The 19,929-nt window shown below is 37.7% G+C and overlaps 1 protein-coding gene across 1 annotated transcript in view; it reads right to left on the reverse strand.

Annotated features, from left to right (window-relative positions):
- The window catches only part of IRAK1BP1 (interleukin 1 receptor associated kinase 1 binding protein 1), a 31,541-nt gene extending 12,021 nt beyond the window's left edge, over positions 1–19,520 (reverse strand). The window contains exons 1-2 of the mRNA XM_007461538.1: positions 19,181–19,520; positions 1,698–1,763 (exon numbers count right to left, since the gene is read on the reverse strand). Coding sequence (XP_007461600.1) covers positions 1,698–1,763; positions 19,181–19,495 — 381 coding nt within the window. The 5' untranslated portion in view covers positions 19,496–19,520. The remainder of the gene's footprint in view (positions 1–1,697; positions 1,764–19,180) is intronic.
- Positions 19,521–19,929: the final 409 nt, after the last annotated feature.

A 19,929-nucleotide genomic window follows, 5' to 3' on the forward strand; every position in this document is an offset into this window, starting at 1 on the left:
TAACTATCTGTGAGAATATTGGTATACATCAGATATTAGGTTTTGGTGTTCACTATAGCCATAGCCATAAAGCCACACATTGTTCTTTATGCACAGGTTGGCATACTTTATACCTCATGACCCTACCATCCTGGTCTCTGCTGATGCTGACTTAAGGGCAATCATGTATTAGACTACACTATATAAGAGTTCTGGCTGCTGGGGAGCCCTATACAAAATATAATCAGATTCTCTCTTAAGAAATTCAAATACAAGACATTAAAAAGGTAAGTACAGCAAAAGGACGAGGAGTAGGGTTTAGCCAAGTCCTCATTTAGCCATGTCTTACAACAAAATAAGCGGCTCTAAAGCACACTCTGTACCTGGCGGGTCAGTCCCTAGAATAAATCAGTCTGAAAAACTGGCCAGTTTTCCATGAAGCCTGGCTGAATGTTTGCTGGGACTGTTCCTTTTCCTCCTCGTGTACTTACTAGTGTACCCTCACAACAAACCCCATTAACTAAGATAACCAGAGCCCATCAATGTTCACTACAACCTGAAGTCCAAACAGATAATAACTACTGGAGGATGCTAGAACAACTCCCAGTCTTTGACTTCCATAATATGGAATCTTACCAGACCACTCTTCATCCTGTTTTGAAAGGTATGTTTTGGTCCCCACTACCACAGAATAACATTTGCCAAATGGATCCCTAAAATCTTCATAAGATGGTTAAATTTTAAGTGAAGAAATTATAAATTTATTAAAGTAAGTATAGGGACAACAGTGTGTTATGGAAATTACTATCTCAAGAGGTAAGAAGCCAGGATCCTAATTTCCATTCTGATTCTTATAATATGATCTTTGAAAAATCTGAGCCTAAGCTATCTAAGCCTAAGGTCACACCCTTAAAATTAGAAAAAATAATTTATTATCTGCCTGAAGGTAGGACTAGGTGATTTCTTGAGGTATTTTACACCTCTAATGGCAAAGATTCTCTGATTAGATAAACAATATTCCATTCTAATCTCATTCCTGTTTGTTTCCTGCAGCAAAGGAGGCAGCCTGACTGCCCCAAAGTACCCCAAGATGTTTGGAGCCAGGAAGAGAGAGCAGTCTTGTAACCTAGCCACAAGTACATATAACATACTCTGATGTCATAAAATCCTGATCACACAATCTTTAAAGATAAGTAAAAAGCTCGACAGTTTTAGGAACTAAATGTTTTCATTAAATGAGTGTACAAAAATATTTTGTTCTTTTTAATTTGTGCAAAGGTTGAGTAGTTTTTATTTTTAAATAAACCTGAACACAAAACAATAAAATTGCATTATGAAACAAAAGAATGTTGAAAAGTCTTTCAATCCTTTATTCTATGGCTATTAATTTGCTATTTATCGGAGGAGAAGAAATTTTTCTTTTGTAGTGCTTCCTGCTCACTAGATGATAACATTACTAAAATTTTATTCAGGTGGCAGTTAAATGCTACTTCCCTCTGCTATTTTTATTCCATTGCAAAATACTTTCTCTTAAATCTCATTAAATTTATTTTAAAAGCTCACCCAGATATGTAACACCAAAAATGATTGAGAAAAATGATCTTTTATCAATACCATGAGAAGCATTTCTCGTATACACTGAGTTTCAAGAATAAAATTAAATGCAAACTGTCCCCACAAAGTCGTGCTGTTTCCAATTATTTAAGATAAGTACATACCTCTGCTTCCATGTGATAAGCATTTTCTACCCTTTGAAAATCCTTTGTCACAGTTACATTTTCTGACTGAAACAGAAAGTACAAGAGTATGATTACTAAATGTTTGGTTACTAAATGCAATTACTCTAAAACATAAAGTATAAACCTGAACTTATTAGAATCAGAATGACAAAATATGCAGAAAGAACTGGTTTGCCTGGTGTTTTAAAACTTTCCTAAAAGTAACATAAAATAAATTCAGAAACTTATACATATTTGCTGAAATCTCATCATAATTGTCACTACACTTGTAGTAATTTTTACATTAGCTAGTACAAAAAGTATGAACTTAGGGTGGTGTATACATATATATATGAAGAATTATTTGTACATAAAGCATTCTGAATGTTGTAGGAATGTTAGAGTTTTAAAAATGTTTAATTTACAAATAATACAAATTTACTGAACATATTGTACACAACTTTGGGCAAGTTACTCAACTTTTTTGAGATTTAGTTTCCACATTTATAAAATTAGGACTGGCCCCAGGCTGAGCAGCTGGAGTGTGTCAGACTGAGCAATTGGAGCTTGTCTCCCTACCACACCCTGGCCCCTGACAACATTTCAAGGAAAAAGATAACAGCAGGAGCAGAGAGGAACTAAGCTCTGCTGCAGTAAAAAGATAAGATGACCACGTCTTCATTCTTCAGGTCAAGGAGACCTCCCCAACTCCACATGTACAGAAAAGTTCCTAGGGGATCAAAAAGGGAGGGAGGGCTAACCCATAATATGTTCTGCCAGTCTCCTAGAGACCCTCACACTGGAATCCATCTTGGCCAAAAGATGCGCATGCACATTAGACAGGACTCTGAGTCAGATCGGATATGGGGAACAAGCAAGATGATTGGCCAGAGGAAAACAAAGACCTGGAAGATGGCCCCTACATAAGCAATTTAAACCACGCCTTTAGCACTCTATTAGCGAAGATGCCCACACTCTTCTCTGAGTGTGTAGCTCTGCTTTGCTTCTGTCCTAAATAAACTGCTTTTCTTTGTGCTCTACCACACGTACTGTGCTTCTAATAAACTCTGTGTCTGCTTTACAACCTTGGTCTCTGTAAAATTCGTTTTTCAAAGAGGTCAAGAGCGAGGGCTCTGCTTCTAGCCACTAGCCCTTGGTGGTCTAGTGGTTAGGATTCCTCGTTTTCACCCAGGCAGCCCAGGTTCGATTCCCAGGCAAGGAACTAAGATCTTGCTTCAAGCTGCCATTCACTGCTGTTACCCCAAGATCACATGGGATTGTTTTGAGGATTTAATGAAAAGTTGTAAATAAAATGCTTGACACAGAAGGCACTCAGCAAACACACATGCTATACCATTACGATATAAATATTTCCCGAAATACTGGACCCAAGCCAGTCTGTTCTTAGAAAAGTAATATTAATGCTTTTTGATTCTGTGGGTAAGTCTAAGTTATATAATTCTGATTAAAAAGTTAAATTTCTTATTTACATTTCAAAAGGGTTTTAAAATTTAGTGAAATGAATTCTTGACCTACTCCCATCCTTGGGGATAGACAGAACTTATACTTTATAAATTTTTGTATCTTTAAAAATATATGCTAAATAAAGAATATTATGCCCAATAATGATTTAATTATAAGCTATTTGGTAAGGGATTTAGCTGCACCTGAATTTTAAGGTATACACTAATTTCAAGCCATTATATGACCTAGAAAATTCTAAAAAGCTTTAACCTGAAAATCTGAACTTAAGTTCTAATTATAGCTCTGATGTCTGTTACCATGAAAATATTCATTTTTTATGATGAACATAATATTTACTCATTGTAGAAAAATTACAATATGGATATAGATAAAATAAACCAGTACTGTATACATTGCTTGAAGTTGAAAACATGAAACTTGAAACATAAAGCATTTCTGTCATTTAATATTCTCTTATGACATGTAAACATATCTTCTATTTTCTTGGATGTCTTTTTTTCATTTTTTCCCCCGCTTCACTTAATAAATACATATAAAACTTCTGATTAAAAAATTATTAGAGAAATAATTTTAGGAAAGGTAGCTGAAAAGAAAGTAGCTTTTACTGTTGCACTTAACAATGTTATTGCTTTTATAAAAATAACATATGCTAATTAATGAATAATACTAGAGAAAAGAACAAAGTAATAAGTCTCTAAACCCAGTAGTATTAAAATTTCAGGGCTTCCCTGGTGGCGCAGTGGTTGAGAGTCCACCTGCCGATGCAGGGGACATGGGTTCGTGCCCCGGTCCGGGAAGATCCCACATGCCGCGGAGCGGCTGGGCCCGTGAGCCATGGCCGCTGAGCCTGCGCGTCCGGAGCCTGTGCTCCGTTGGCAACGGGAGAGGCCACAACAGTGAGAGGCCCGCGTACCGCAAAAAAAAGAAAAAAAAAAATTCAGTAAACATTTTAAGTCATCTATCAATGCATATAAACATATCTATGTATAGTCTATCTATGTATAGACTTTTCCATAAATGAAATTATACTCTACATGCTGTTCTGTAACCTTTTAATAACCTTTATTTTAGAAAAAATTAAAATCTACAGAAAAGTTGCTAAGATAGTATAGAGTTCCATATACCTCAGTTTCAGGTTTCTCTGATGTTATCATCTTTTATTACCATGGTGCATCTGTCAAACTAAAAAACCATCATTGGTATATAACCATTAACTAAACTCCAAACTTTACTTGGATTTCACCAATTTTTCTATTAATGTTCTTTTACTATTTCAGAATCCAATCCGTGATACCACATTGCATTAATTCATCATGTCTCCTTAGTCTCCTGTAATCTAAGAGAATTTCTCAGTCTTCTCTTGTTTTCATAACCTTGAAGGTTTTGGTCAGGTATTTTGCAGGATGTCCTTCAGTTTGGGTTTGTTTGGTAGCTCTTCCTCATGGTCAGACCACGGTTATAGGTTTTAGGAAAGAATATCACAGAGGTGAAGCGCCCTTCTCATTGCAACATATCAGGGGGGTACATGATATCCATGTGACATTACTCATGATGTTAACCTTGATCACTTGGTTAAGGTAATGTCTGACAGGGTCCTTTACTGTAGTTACTATTTTTCCCTTTCCATGCTTTATTCATAGAAGGCAAGTCACTAAGTCTAGCCCATATTCACTCAATAAATACTACATTATTTATTTTGCTGCTCAAATTGTTCTAGCTTTGGCTATTGAGATTTCTTTCAGGTTGGATCTTATATCCCTTTGACATCCATCCATCCTTTTATTTTTTGAGCACTTCCTTACTTCCTGGTGCAAGATGCTATAGGCTCATGTTGTGGTTTCCCTGCCCAGCCCTAGAATCAGCCACTTCACTAAGAAGCTTACCATCTTTTCTTTGAGATTGCTATTTAGAACCAAGACCTGGGTGTTAAGACTGCTCATCACTACTCAAGTGTCATTCTGTGTAGGCCCTCTCAGTGGACAGAGTTTGATAATACATTTATGTGTACAAACTCACATATACACATATATCTACAATTGTTTCTGTATCTATCCGTCTGCACACATTCCAAGCTAAACATGAGTTCACCTTGATGTTTCCAACTCTCTTTAAGAACCACGGAGTTCATTCTAACCTTCCTTTCTTATCTGTAACTTCCCTCTACAATAGTGAGAAACCTGGCTCCCATCACCCACCAACCACTTACTATCTTTCAAGCCTACTATACATATAAAGCAGTTTCAGAACTGTTAACCAGCACCCCCTTGGAAAACAAATTTACTAACTGGAGGATAGTATTTACGTATCTTTCATCTTTATCCTTAGTTTCTAGTAAAACACAATTTTCCAGACTTACTTAGGATACTCCTCTCACCTCCCACCCCCATGTTCAGTGCAGTTATTTCACTCATTTGTAATAGAGTTAGGTTCATCTGTCACAGTCTGGATTTTGTCCTGGAATTGATCTTTTTTTGATGTCTTTTTCTTTTCAATTTGCATACATTAATGTTCACTCTTTGTGATTTACAGTTTTATGGGTTTTGACAAATGTATTCACCACCCTAGAACCACAAAGAATAGTTCTTTCCCTTGAAAAGTTCCTCTGTGCATCTCCTTTATAGTCAACAACTTTGCCATCCAACAACCCCTGTCCACTAATTTATGTCCCTATAGTTTTCCCTTTTCCAGAATGTCACATGAATGGATCATAAAATATTAACCTTTTGGGTCTGGCTTCTTTCACTTATAATATCTAGGATTTACCCATGTTATTCTGTCAATCAATAGCCTGTACCTCTTTATTGCTGAAAAAATTTCCAATGCATGGATGTAACAGTTATACATTCCCCTGTTGAAGACATCTTGGTCGCTTCCAAGTTCTAAAGTTTTAGTTTTAGCAATTTATGAATAAAGCCGCTATAAACTGCTTGCACAAATTTATATGTGAACATAAGTCTTTGATTCTCTTGTGGGTTAATGGTTCCTATGGTAGTCTAACTTTATAAGAAACTGTAAGACTCTTTCAAAGTGGCTGTACCATTTTGCAATCTCACCAGAAATGAATGAAAATTTCTGTTGTTCTACATCTTTGCCCGCATTTGCTATCATCAATGATATTGGATTTCAGTCATTCTAATAGGTGCATAGTGCCATCTCATTGTGGTTTTAATTTGCATTTCTTTAATGACAATGTGGAGGATCTTTTCATCTGTTTACTTGCCATCTGTATATATTCTTTGGTGAAGTATATGTTCAGATATTTTGTGCTTTTTAATTGAGCTACTTGTTTTTTTATTATTGAATTGAGTTCTTTATATATTCTTGATGCAAGTCCTTTATCAGATATGTAATTTACAAATTATTTTCTCCCAGTCTGTAGAATGTCTTTTTTAAGACTTTATTTTTTTGGCGCAGTTTTAGGTTCACAGCAAAATTAAGTGGAAAGTACAGAGATTTTGCATACGCCCCCTGCCCCCCACATGCACAGCCTCCCCATTATCAGCATCCCCACTAGAGTGGCGCATTGGTCACAACTGATGAACCTACACTGACACATCATGATCACCCAAAGTCCATAGTTTACATTAGGGTTCACTCTTGGTGTTGTATATTCTGTGGGTTTGGACAAATGTATCATAATATGTATCCACCACTATTGTAGCAAACAGATTATTTTCACCACCCTAAAAATTCTCTGTGCGCTGACTCTTTATTCCTCCCTGTCTCCCAAACCCTGATCTTTTTAATATCTCTATAGTTTGCCTTTTGTAGACATGTCATATAGTTGAAACATTACCATATGTAGCCTTTTCAGATTGGCTTCTTTCACTCAGTAATATCCATTTAAATTGCTCCCATGTCTTTTCATGGCTTGATAACCTCATTGCATTTTGGCACTGAAAAATACTCCATTGTCAGTTTATTTATCCAGTCAGCTTCTGAAGGACATCTTTGTTGCTTCCAAGTTTTGGCAACTGGATTGTCTTTTCACTTTCTTAACAATTTATTTCACAAAGCAAAAGTTTTTAATTTTGATAAAGTTCAATTTACATTCTTGTTTGTTTTTTCATGGATTGTGCTTTTGGTAATGTAACTAAAAAGTCATTTTCAAACCCAAGGTCACATAGATTTTCTCCTTTACTTCCTTCTTCTTTATGTTTTACATTTAGGCCTATGATCCATTTTGAACACATTTTTGTATAAGATGTGAAGTATTTGTTGAGCTTCACTTTTTGCATACGGACATTCAACTGTTATGGCACCATTTGTTGAAAAGACTCGCCTAACTCTACTGAATTGCATTTATACTAGTGTTTTTCTCTCTGAGGAGGAAAAAATTCTTAGAAGCAATTTCGTTTAGTTTATTCCAGTGACTCTTAAAGCAAATGTGTGTAGTTTAAAAGCAATATATGTAAGATAATTACCTTGCTTATAAATGTAGTAACATATTTAATAAACATTGAAATTCCAAATATTATAGGTAATGAGGAAATAAAAATTGCCTCTTGGCAATCAGACTGAGAAGTTCTAAGTAGAATATAAACAGTTTTCAACAGGACACAGACAGAACCAAAGTTTCTAACAGAAACTAACTGAACTGCAACAGCAAAAGTGATTAACATTCTTTCTCTGCTTGATTGCTGCCTTTACAGAAGCCAACTCTATCCTAACTTTAATCCTCTGGGTTTCCCATGAAAAAAATGAATAAAATAGCCAATCACTGAACTGCCCCTTCTTCACTGATCCTTCCTTAGAACCACTCATAGCACAAGTCCAAAACCTATAAGAGGTCTCTCCTTACTCCCCCTTTTTGAAACACTCTTAAGGTCCTTTGAGATGCATTCTTGTTTGCTACATCATGCTAAATAAACCTAAATTTGTTTCACTATAGATATATTCCTGATGTGTTTAGCTGGTGGGATCCCACACAAAGCATGAGATTTTTTTGTTTATCTATAGGGCAGTGGAACTCAACCAGAGGGTGCTTTTGCTCCCCACAGGACATTTGCTATGTCTGGAGATATACTTGATGGTCACAATGGGTTGGGAGAGTACATGGCTGTGATGCAGTGATTAGACAAGGTGAACAAGTATCCTTGTTTACCAGGAACTGAGGAGATTCCTGAGACATGGGGCTTTCAGTTGTATAACTGGGACAGTCCCAGGTAAATTGGGATAAGTTGGTCACCTTATAGGTAGTGGCCAGGAATGCAGCTAAAATATTCTACAATGCACAGGACAACCCCTCCCAACAAAGAATTATCTAGTCCAAGATGTTAATAATAGTGCCAAGATTGGGAAATCCTGCCATACTGGTGATAAACTAAAAAATATTAAAATATACAAACCTAGTCCATTAAGTTTTCCCAAGTAAGCTACTGATATTTTATATTTAAATACAAAAGACAGAGTTTTAAAATACAAAATGGTCAATATAAGAATAACTATTTAAATCTATGAAAGAAGCAAGGTAACATTCTAAATAGCCATAAAAAACCCCATGTTATTATAGGAATAAACTTAAAAAGGGTAAACAAAAGAAAACCATAAAAGTTTACAGAAGAAAAGCTCGAATGGACTAGGACAAATACTGTAAACTCAGCAATTCTCCTGAAATTAATATATAAACAATACAAAATATGAACAGATCTTTTATTTATAGAATAAAATGTAAAATTTTCCATTGTCTGGATTTTCTGATAACATCCCCATGGTGTCATTTAACATGTCCCTTGCAGACAGGAAACTTTTTCAGTAGAAGAGTAATGAGGGGAGAATTTGCCCTACAAATGTTTTACAAAGATGTAATAATTTAATGTGGTACTAACACAACAAGGTGATCAAAAGAACTAAAATAATCTGAAATAAAGAATGTCTGAATACCACAAATATAATACCAGTAACATTTCAAAACAATAGGCACAACAAACAATATGGAATCCTCATGTCTACATTCTGCCACTACTCTCTGAGCAGCAACTATGTGGTTCAAGGTAAGCCCTGACAGGTCTATACCATTCAGGATTACACATCTAACTTGCCACAGAATTAGGTTAAAAAACGGGCAGAAATCAAATCTAATCTAATTAGTGTATAGCATTTCTCTGGCCACAAAGACAAGTTGAGGTTGTCCACTTACAGTGAACTACAGGAATTTTTATTTTTACGTGGTTGCAGGAAATAAGAACCATTGTCTTTCTCTTTATGGTACCGTATGTCACAAAAGGCTTGGGAGTGGGGCAGTCATTTTGGGATCATACAGAAAGCTGCAGGTAAAGCCAAGAGAACTACATCAAAATAGAGTCTTGACAATTGCATAAGTGAAAACCATAATACAACTTGACTATAAGGTCAAAAAAAGCAATAATTTTTATTTTTAAGGGCAGTTTAGTTACATTCTTGCACATGCAGTAAGGGAAAGATAGACTTCAATAAATGATTTCAATATAGAAATACAGACTTCAATAAATGATTTCGGTAAGTACAGCAACTTACCCATTTAGGAGAAAACAAAACCCTTTTCCTTATACCAAAATAAATTCCAAATGTAGTAAATATTTAATGTACTACAAAGGGTCCCTAAAATTTCCAGGAAATATTAGTTAATGGTTTTATGGCCTCAGGCTTGGGAAGGACCCAATAAGCATTACACCAAAGTCAGAAAACATATTGAAAACATTAATGAATTTGACTAAATAAATCTTTAAAATTTTGAACGTTTAATACTGTAAACAAAGTTACATGGCAAATATGAAATTGGGAAAATTTTTGCACTATATGAGAGCTATTGATAATCTTAATTTTTAAAGTTCTCATAAATTAGTAAAGAAAAGATAAGAGAAAATCGGCAAAATATTATGAACTGGCAATTACATGAAAAAATTTTAACCTCAAATGTAAAAAAACCAAAGCATAAGAAATAACAACATTTTTTGGACTACTGAACTGGCAAAGTTAAGAAGAAAATAATGCCTACTGTGCCAAGGATATATTTCTAGTGAAGAATATATTTCTTCCTTGAGTGTAAATTTTCATAAGCCTTAAAAATATGCATAAGCCAGGAACTAATGTCAAAAGAACATAATGAATAACATGTATAAATACCTAACAAGGATATTCATTTTGTCACCATTTTTAATAATAAAAAACTGAAGCCAACTCATATGACATGTTCAGTCTATTCCTACCACTCCCTATCTTTATTTGGGTTCACCCAGAAAGACTCTGAGACAGGATTTGAGTACAAGCAGTTAATTTTTAAGATGATTCCAAGAAACACCACAGCGGAGTAGCAAGTGAAACAGAGAAGCAAAGAAAGCCATTGAAGGGTGTGTTGTCAAGCAGTCACTACTGTGGGCAACTGAAACTTACTCCTGCAGAGAAACTCTGGGAGCTGGGGTAGAACACATGCCTTAGAGCTATCCTCCTCAAGGGTGAAGGAATCTGGAGTCTCTTTCCACTCACTACCCTCAGCTGTTAGTTGAAGGCTGCTGGAGCAGGGGGAGGGGCTGTTAATTTTCTGGTAGTATTTTCGGGCCCACCTGTAGGTAGAGTGGCTTCCTGCAGCCAGGGAAAGCTGTCAAAGAATGCACAAGTGTTGGCAGATATAAGGTGGGCCTGCAGGCACACAAATGTGAAGAGCCAAGGGACACAAATGTGGGGTATCAACAGCATCTGCTGCATCCTCTACCTGAAACTCAATCACCTGCTGCCAAGACAATAAAGCAGCAACATGCTATAGTGGTTAAAGAGCATGGGCTCTGAGGTCAAAGTTCTTGACAGGAGTCTAAACTCTACCACTTCCTACCTGTGTGATCTTGGTCAAGCTACCTGCTAATAATCACTCTGGTCCGGAGAGTTCTCATCTGTAAAACAGCCACTGAGATACCAGTCTCATATAGCAGGAGTGAATATCAAATGAGATAATATTTGTAAAAAGTCTAGCAACAGTAAGCAGTTTTTTATTATCAATGATATCTCAGTATGGCACACAAGGCCTTCCTCCATGCTCTGCCTACAGCTTTCTTCCTCAGTCTGATCTCTTAATTCCTCTCCATTTTCTCCAGGCACTCCTGTGTTCTAGCCATGCTGAACTGCATATAGTGCTTTGAACACATACACTTGCTGCATTCTAGGGTGGAACTGAAATGCTTTCCCTTCAGCCATTGTTTAAGACTTGATACAAGTGTCACTTCCACTATGAAATCTTTCTGGAATTCCTCAAGTAAAATGAACATTATTTCCTTTCTTACTCTGCTGTACTGTATCATGTACATACTTTCATCACAACACTACATATTAGTCTAGTCCTATAATGAGACTCCTTCAGCACAGTGCCTAAGGTTTACTCATTCTCTATTTCTGGTGTCTAGCAACATGCCTGAGGCATCCATTACACATTTATCAAAAAATACAATTATGAATAGGCAAACACTGGAGCTTACAGCCTATGGGGGGAACATACAAACCAGAAAACAAAATAATTACATGTTGTGTTAAATGCTATTTAAAAAGGAAGTGATAGGGAATGCTTAATAAATGTTTTATGGTTGAATGGTAAATACTGCTTAGAACTTTAAAACATTTTTCCATGAAAACAACACTAAAAATGAGGGTTATGCCTTCACATGTGAAACTATATATCACCATAAAACTATATGATCTACATGATTGTTGAACTAATAGTTTATTCATTTAGTGCTTCATTCATTTTTTTCTTTTATTCATTTAAAAACCATTTTCTAAGTACACATTATGTGATGTGTATGAAACAATCCATCAATGCAAAGCAAACAAGAGACAAAATGGTCTGTGCTCTGGAGAGCGTCAGAATTTGGAGGAGAGACAAGGAGAGCAACAATTATAGAGTGATATGTTTTATTAAAGGTGGGGAATGGAGGGTGGTATGGCAGGGACTAGTGCTACGTTAGGAAAAAAGTGCTAAGGAGGTGAACTTGGGCTGGATTTTTTTTTTTTTTTTTGCGGTACGCGGGCCTCTCCCTGTTGTGACCTCTCCCGTTGCGGAGCACAGGCTCCGGACGCACAGGCTCAGCGGCCATGGCTCACGGGCCCAGCCGCTCCGCGGCATGTGGGATCTTCCCAGACCAGGGCACGAACCCGTGTCCCCTGCATCGGCAGGCGGACTCTCAACCACTGCGCCACCAGGGAAGCCCTGGGCTGGATTTTAAAGGAAAAAAATGGGAGTCAGTTAACGAGGGGAGAGAGATGACAGGAAACGATAGAAAGTTAGGCTCCAACTATTAAGCAAAAGAATTTGGAATATGAGGGGCCCTTTAAGCAGGGGAGTGATGTTTGTAAACCCAGATTTTAAAGTTTAAAATGAATAAAGACTTTGTGAAGACACATTGTAATTCATGATGAAAAGTAATATAAATTAATTTTTGCATATATACTAAACAAATTATTTACATGATTGCTTTCCTCCATCAGCAGAGATAACTGGGAGATTAATGACCTTTGTATGTCTTGTCTTGGGCACTAAGTGTAAATGTAATTATAAATTGGATGTAGTGATTTATTTGGTTTTACATATTAGAAGTTACAGCCATGTGAGCTCAGTATACATTTTAAGTAAATAACTTAAGAATTAGTTATATTATTCAAACAGGCCTGTAGCACTGGCAGCAGTTTTTGTGAGAAAATATTTGTCTATATATTAATTCACTTTATTCACATAATTTATAATTAGCATTAGAATTCTTCTAAACTGTAAAATCATTTAGAGACATCTTTTCAACATGTCTTTTTAAATAACTCTATGTTTATAAATGCAGTACAAATGTATTTTCTCCTTAAAATAAAGACTTGCTTTTTCAGGGTGTGTCATTTCTAACAAAAGCACTTTTATGAACTCAATGTTGGGAGGGCATAAATCACAGCTCTGGCCTTTAGAGTCCTACTCTCTAAAATGAGTGAACTGAGACAATGACCCATGCTGTGCTTTCTCATTCTCTTTCATTCTAATTATCTGGAGCCTAGGCTAGTTGGAAGAAACATAGATTTTGGTTTCAGGAACACAGAAGTTCAAATACAGCCCTGGCTGAAGTTCAGAGCATTACTTAACTTCCTTAAATCTGGAAAGTGGGGATATTAAAACCTGCCTACCAGGGCTGTTGTGCTGATTAAATAAGGCAGGTTCATTTTTTTCTTCTTTTCTTAGAAGTAGGCTTAAAACAAGATTTATTTAGCTATGTGTCTCATGGACATCTCTGGTAAGTAGAAGTATTTCATATATGTGGCATCTACAATATACTGGCTTAATTTTCTTTCTAAGCTAAAAAGAAAAAATTTGGAGAAATTTTTTGAGCCTTTATAAAACGAAAATGGGTGCAATTCCACACCCCCTTGCGGGCCCCATGTTATTGTTTGCATAAAAATACTGAAGTATCACTTCATGCAAAGCTTTACCAGGGGGAAGACCTTCAAGATGACGGAAGAGTAAGACGAGAAGATCACCTTCCTCCCCACAAATACATCAAAAATACACCTACATGTGAAACAACTCCTACAGAACACCTACTGAATGATGGCAGAAGACCTCAGACTTCCCAAAAGGGTCTTGGTGCTCCGGTGGGGAGTCAGGCCTATGTCTCTGAGGTGGAGAGCCGAGTTCAGGACACTGGTGCACCAGAGACCTCCCAGCTCCACGTAATATCAAAGGACAAAAGCTCTCCCAGAGATCTCCATCTAAATGCTAGGACCCAGCTCCACTCAACAACCAGCAAGCTACAGTGCTGGACACCCTATGTCAAACAACTAGCAAGACAGGAACACGACCCCACCCATTAACAGAGAGGCTGCCTAAAATCATAATAAGGTCACAGCCACCCCAAAACACACCACTGGACGAAGTCCTGCCAACCAGAAAGACAAGATCCAGCCTCATCTACCAGAACACAGGCACCAGTGCCCTCCACTAGGAAGCCTACACAACCTACTGAACCAACCTTAGCCACTGGGAGCAGACACCAAAAACAATGGGAACTACGAACTTGAAGCCTGGGAAAAGGAGACTCCAAACACAGTAAGTTAAGTAAAATGAGAAGACAGAGAAACACACAGCAGATGAAGGAGCAAGGTAAAAACCCACCACACCTAACAAATGAAGAGGAAATAGGCAGTCTACATGAAAAAGAATTCAGAGTAATGATAGTAAACATGATCCAAAATCTTGTAAACAGAATGGAGAAAATACAAGAAGCATTTAACAAGGACCTAGAAGAACTAAAGAGCAAACAAACAATGATTAACAACACAACAAACGAAATTAAAAATTCTCTAAAAGGAATCAATAGCAGAATAACTGAGGCAGAAGAACGGATAAATGACCTGGAAGATAAAAGAGTGGAAATAAATACTGCAGGGCAGAATAAAGAAAAAACAATGAAAAGAACTGAGGACAGTTTTAGAGACCTATGGGACAACATTAAACGCACCAATATTGGAATTACAGGGGTCCCAGAAAAAGAACAGAAAAAGAAAGGGACTAAGAAAATATTTGAAGAGATCATAGTTGAAAACTTCCCTAATATGGGAAAGGAAATAGTCAATCAAGTCCAGGAAGCACAGAAAGTCCCATACAGGATAAATCCAAGGAGAAACACACCAAGATACATATTAATCAAACTATCAAAAATTAAATACAAAGAAAAAATAATAAAAGCAGCAAGGGAAAAACAACAAATACCATACAAGGGAATACCCATAAGGTTAACAGCTGATCTTTCAGCAGAAACTCTGCAAGCTAGACGGGAGTGGCAGGACATATTTAAAGTGGTGAAAGGGAAAAACCTACAAGCAAAATTACTCTATCCAGCAAGGATCTCATTCAGATACAATGGATAAATTAAAACCTTTACAGACAAGCAAAAGCTAAGAGAATTCAACACCACCAAACCAGCTTTACAACAAATGCTAAAGGAACTTCTCTAGACAGGAAACACAAGAGAAGGAAAAGACCTACAAAATCAAACCCAAAACAATTAAGAAAATGGTAATAGGAACATACATATCGGTAACTACCTTAAATGTAAAGGGATTAAATGCTCCAACCAAAACACATAGACTGACTGAATGGATACAAAAACAAGACCCGTATATACACTGTCTACAAGAGACCCACTTCAGACCTAGGGACACATATAGAAAGTGAGAGGATGGAAAAAGATATTCCATGCAAATGGAAATCAAAAGAAAGCTAGAGTAGCAATTCTCATCTCAGACAAAATAGACTTTAAAATAAAGACTATTACAAGAGACAAAGAAGGACACTACATAATGATCAAGGGGATCAATCCAAGAAGATATAACAATTGTAAATATTTATGCACCCAACATAGGAGGACCTCAGTACATTAAGGCAAATGCTAACAGCCACAAAAGGGGAAATCAGCAGTAACAGAGTCATAGTAGGGGATTTTAATACCCCACTTTCACCAATGGACAGATCATCCAAAATGAAAATAAATAAGGAAACACAAACTTTACATGATACATTAAACAAGATGGACTTAATTGATATTTATAGGACAGTCCATCCAAAAACAACAGAATAAAACTTTTTCTCAAGTGCTTATGGAACATTCTCCAGGATAGATCATATCTTGGGTCACAAATCAAGCCCTGGTAAATTTAAGAAAATTGAAATCGTATCAACTATCTTTTCCAACCATGATGCTGTGAGACTAAATATCAATTACAGGAAAAAATCTGTAAAGAATACAAACACATGGAGGCTAAACAATATGAAGAAATACAAAATATAAACAGACCAATCACAAGCACTGAAAATTGAAACTGTGATTAAAAATCTTCCAACAAACAAAAGCCCAGGACCAGATGGCTTCACAGGCAAATTCTTTTAAACATTTAGAGAAGAGCTAACACCTATCCTTAAACTCTTCCAAAATATAGCAGAGGGAGGAACAGTCTCAAACTCACCCTATGAGGCCACCATCACGCTGACACCAAAACCACACAAAGATGTTACGAAGAAAGAAAACTACAGGCCAATATCACTAATGAACACAGATGCAAAAATTCTCAACAAAATACTAGAAAACAGGATCCAACACCACATTAAAAGGATCATACACCATGATCATATTGGGTTTATCCTAGGAATGCAAGGATTCTTCAATATACGCAAATCAATCATTCTGATAAACCATATTAACAAACTGAAGGAGAAAAACCATATGATCATCTCAATAGATGCAGAAAAAGCTTTCGACAAAATTGAACACCGATTTATTATAACAACTGTCCAGAAAGTAGGCATAGAGGGAACTTACCTCAATATAATAAAGGCCATGTATGACAAACCCACAGCCAACATCATTCTCAATGGTGAAAAACTGAAACCATTTCCTCTAAGATCAGGAACAAGACAAGGTTGTCCACTCTCACCACTACTATTCAACATAGTTTTGGAAGTTTTAGCCACAGCAATCAGAGAAGAAAAAGAAATAAAAGGAATCCAAGTCGGAAAAGAAAAATTAAGCTTGTCACTGTTTGCAGATGACATAGAGAATCCTAAGGATGCTACCAGGAAACTACTAGAGCTAATCAATGAACCTGGTAAAGTGGTAGGATACAAAATTAATGCACAGAAATCTCTGGCATTCCTATACACTAATGATGAAAAATCTGAAAGAGAAATTAAGGAAACACTCCCATTTACCATTGCAACAAAAAGAATAAAATACCTAGGAATAAACCTACCTAAGGAGACAAAAGACCTGTATGCAGAAAACTATGAGACACTGATGAAAGAAATTAAAGATGATACAAACAGATGGAGAGATATACCATGTTCTTGGATTGCAAGAATCAACATTGTGAAAAAGACTATACTACCCACAGCAATCTACAGATTCAATGCAATCCCTATCAAACTACTAATGGCATTGTTCACAGAACTAGAACAAAAAACTTCACAATTTGTATGGAAAGACAAAAGACCCTGGACAGCCAAAGCAATTTTGAGAAAGAAAAATGGAGCTGGAGGAATCAGGCTCCCTGACTTCAGACTCTACTACAAAGCTACAATAATCAAGAGAGTATGGTACTGGAACAAAAAGAGAAACAGATCAATGGAACAGGATAGAAAGCCCAGAGATAAACCCATGCACATATGGTCACCTTATTTTTGACAAAGGAGGCAAGAATATACAATGGAGAAAAGACAGGCTCTTCAATAAGTGGTGCTGGGAAAACTGGACACCTACACGTAAAAGAATGAAATTAGAACACGCCCTAACACCATACACAAAAATGAACTCAAAATGGATTAAAGACCTAAATGTAAGGCCAGACACCATCAAACTCTTAGAGGAAAACATAGGCAGAACACTCTATGACATAAAGACAGCAAGATCCTTTTTGCCCATCTCCTAGAGAAATGGAAATAAGAACAAAAATAAACAAATGGGACCTAATGAAACTCATAAGCTTTTGCAGCAAAGGAAACCATAAACAAGATGAAAATACAACCCATAGAATGGGAGAAAATATTTGCAAATGAAGCAACTGACAAAGGATTAATCTCCAAAACATACAAGCAACTCATGCAGCTCAATATCAAAAAAAGAAACAACCCAATCCAAAAATGGGCAGAAGACCTAAACAGACATTTGTCCAAAGAAGATACACAGATTGCCAACAAACACATGAAAGAATGCTCAACATCATTAATCATGAGAGAAATGGAAATCAAAACTACAATGAGATATCTTCTCACACCTGTCAGAATGGCCATCATCAAAAAATCTACAAACAATAAATACTGCAGAGGGTGTGGAGAAAAGGGAACCCTCTTGCACTGTTGGTGGGAATGTAAACTGATACAGCCAATATGGAGAACAGTATGGAGGTTCCTTAAAAAACTAAAAACAGAACTACCATATGACCCAGCAATCCCACTACTGGGCATATATCCTGAGAAAACCATAATTCAAAAAGTCATGTACCACAATGTTCATTGCAGCTCTATTTACAATAGCCAGGACATGGAAGCAACCTAAGTGTCCATTGACAGATGAATGGATAAAGAAGATGTGGCACATATATACAATGGAATATTACTCAGCCATAAAATGAAACGAAATTGAGTTATTTGTAGTGAGGTGGATGGACCTAGAGTCTGTCATACAGAGTGAAGTAAGTCAGAAAGAGAAAAACAAATACCGTATGCTAACACATATATATGGAATCTAAAAAAAAAAATGGTTCTGATGAACTTAGGACAGGAATAATAATGCAGACATAGAGAATGGACCTGAGGACATGGGGAGGGGGAAGGGTAAGCTGGGACAAAGTGAGAGAGTGGCATGGACATATATACACTACCAAATGTAAAATAGATAGCTAGTGGGAAGCAGCTGCATAGCACAGGGAGATCAGCTAGGTGCTTTGTGACCCCCTAGAAGGGTGGGATAGGGAGGGTGGGAGGGAGACGCAAGCGGGAGGAGATATGGGTATATAGTTATATGTATAGCTGATTCACTTTGTTATAAAGCAGAAACTAACACACCATTGTAAAGCAATTATACTCCAATAAAGATGGTAAAAAAAAAAAAAAAGCTTTACCAGGTTGGGAGGAAGCCCTGTTTTTCACTTGCTAATTCCGTGGTGCAGAATAAAACACATGACTTGGTGTCTAGCACACTACTTAGGCAAGCATTTACATCTAATGTTTCATGTTTAACACTTCGTCATTTCAACGTTAAAAACAAAATTACTGCAGCAAATATCGCCAAATAAAACCCCATTCAATTTGAATTCTTTTATTTTACAAGTCTCTGTAGCTGGTAATTACTTTCATCAAGAAGGATGGGCCAAAGATTCACTCTGCCAGGTCCTCGCGCCTTCTAATGCCACCGATGACACAAAAGTGTCCCGGACGCTCCCCACCTCCCAACCTCTGCCGCCGGGTTTTCTTGGGCAGGCTAGAAGCTCCTTGCCCGCGCAGCTCTCACCTGCACGCCCTGCTGCTCGAGGGTCTGCGTGATGTAGTCCAGGCGGCGGCAAACGCTCTTCTTGGCCTCTGCTGCCGCCTCCTTGGTGCTGCTCATCTGCACGACCACCTGCGCCCGATCGGGGGTCGCAGACACCTCCGCAGTGCCGCTTACATGCACCTCGCGGGTGGCAGTCTGGGTCTGCGCTGAGGAGAGAGGGCGGCGGAGGCCGGGCAGCGTCTCTCCGCCCGAGGGCAGATAGTTCTCCCGGCCCTGGTCAGCCCAGGGAACGAGTTCCACGAATACCCGGGACTGAGGGGCCTGTTGCCCCGACATAGTGAGGGCAGCTGCGTTTCCATAGCAACTCAGAGCCTACGGCGGCCGCAGGGGCCCAAGCGCGTCAGGGCTTTCTCCTGCGCGGCGCAAAGAATGCCGGGATGAGCTTGGAGGTCCAGGAGCTCGTGGCGCGAGGTACTTAAATCCTTGCGGAGCGTCTTAACGCGTCTCCTTTACAAGTTGTTGGCTGAGCGGGTCGCTCTGGTTTTTAACTTGTTTACCTTACGGCCTTTATAAACCGTAGCGAGGTTTCTCTGCGGCCTTCCTCTCAGTGAGCTCCCATTTCCACGCGCTCCGTTGGCTTCGGCCGGCCACGTACCTTGCCTACCTCGGAAGTTTCCTGATAGGCCCCGCGGCGCTTTTATCTTTCTCTGATGCCAGTCTGCGATTGTCACAACTTTGTCTTTCCTTTTGTCTGACTTTACCATTTCACT

The sequence above is a fragment of the Lipotes vexillifer genome, unplaced genomic scaffold (genome assembly GCF_000442215.2).
Source record: "Lipotes vexillifer unplaced genomic scaffold, Lipotes_vexillifer_v1.1 scaffold1424, whole genome shotgun sequence".
In the NCBI taxonomy this organism is placed as follows: domain Eukaryota; kingdom Metazoa; phylum Chordata; class Mammalia; order Artiodactyla; family Lipotidae; genus Lipotes; species Lipotes vexillifer.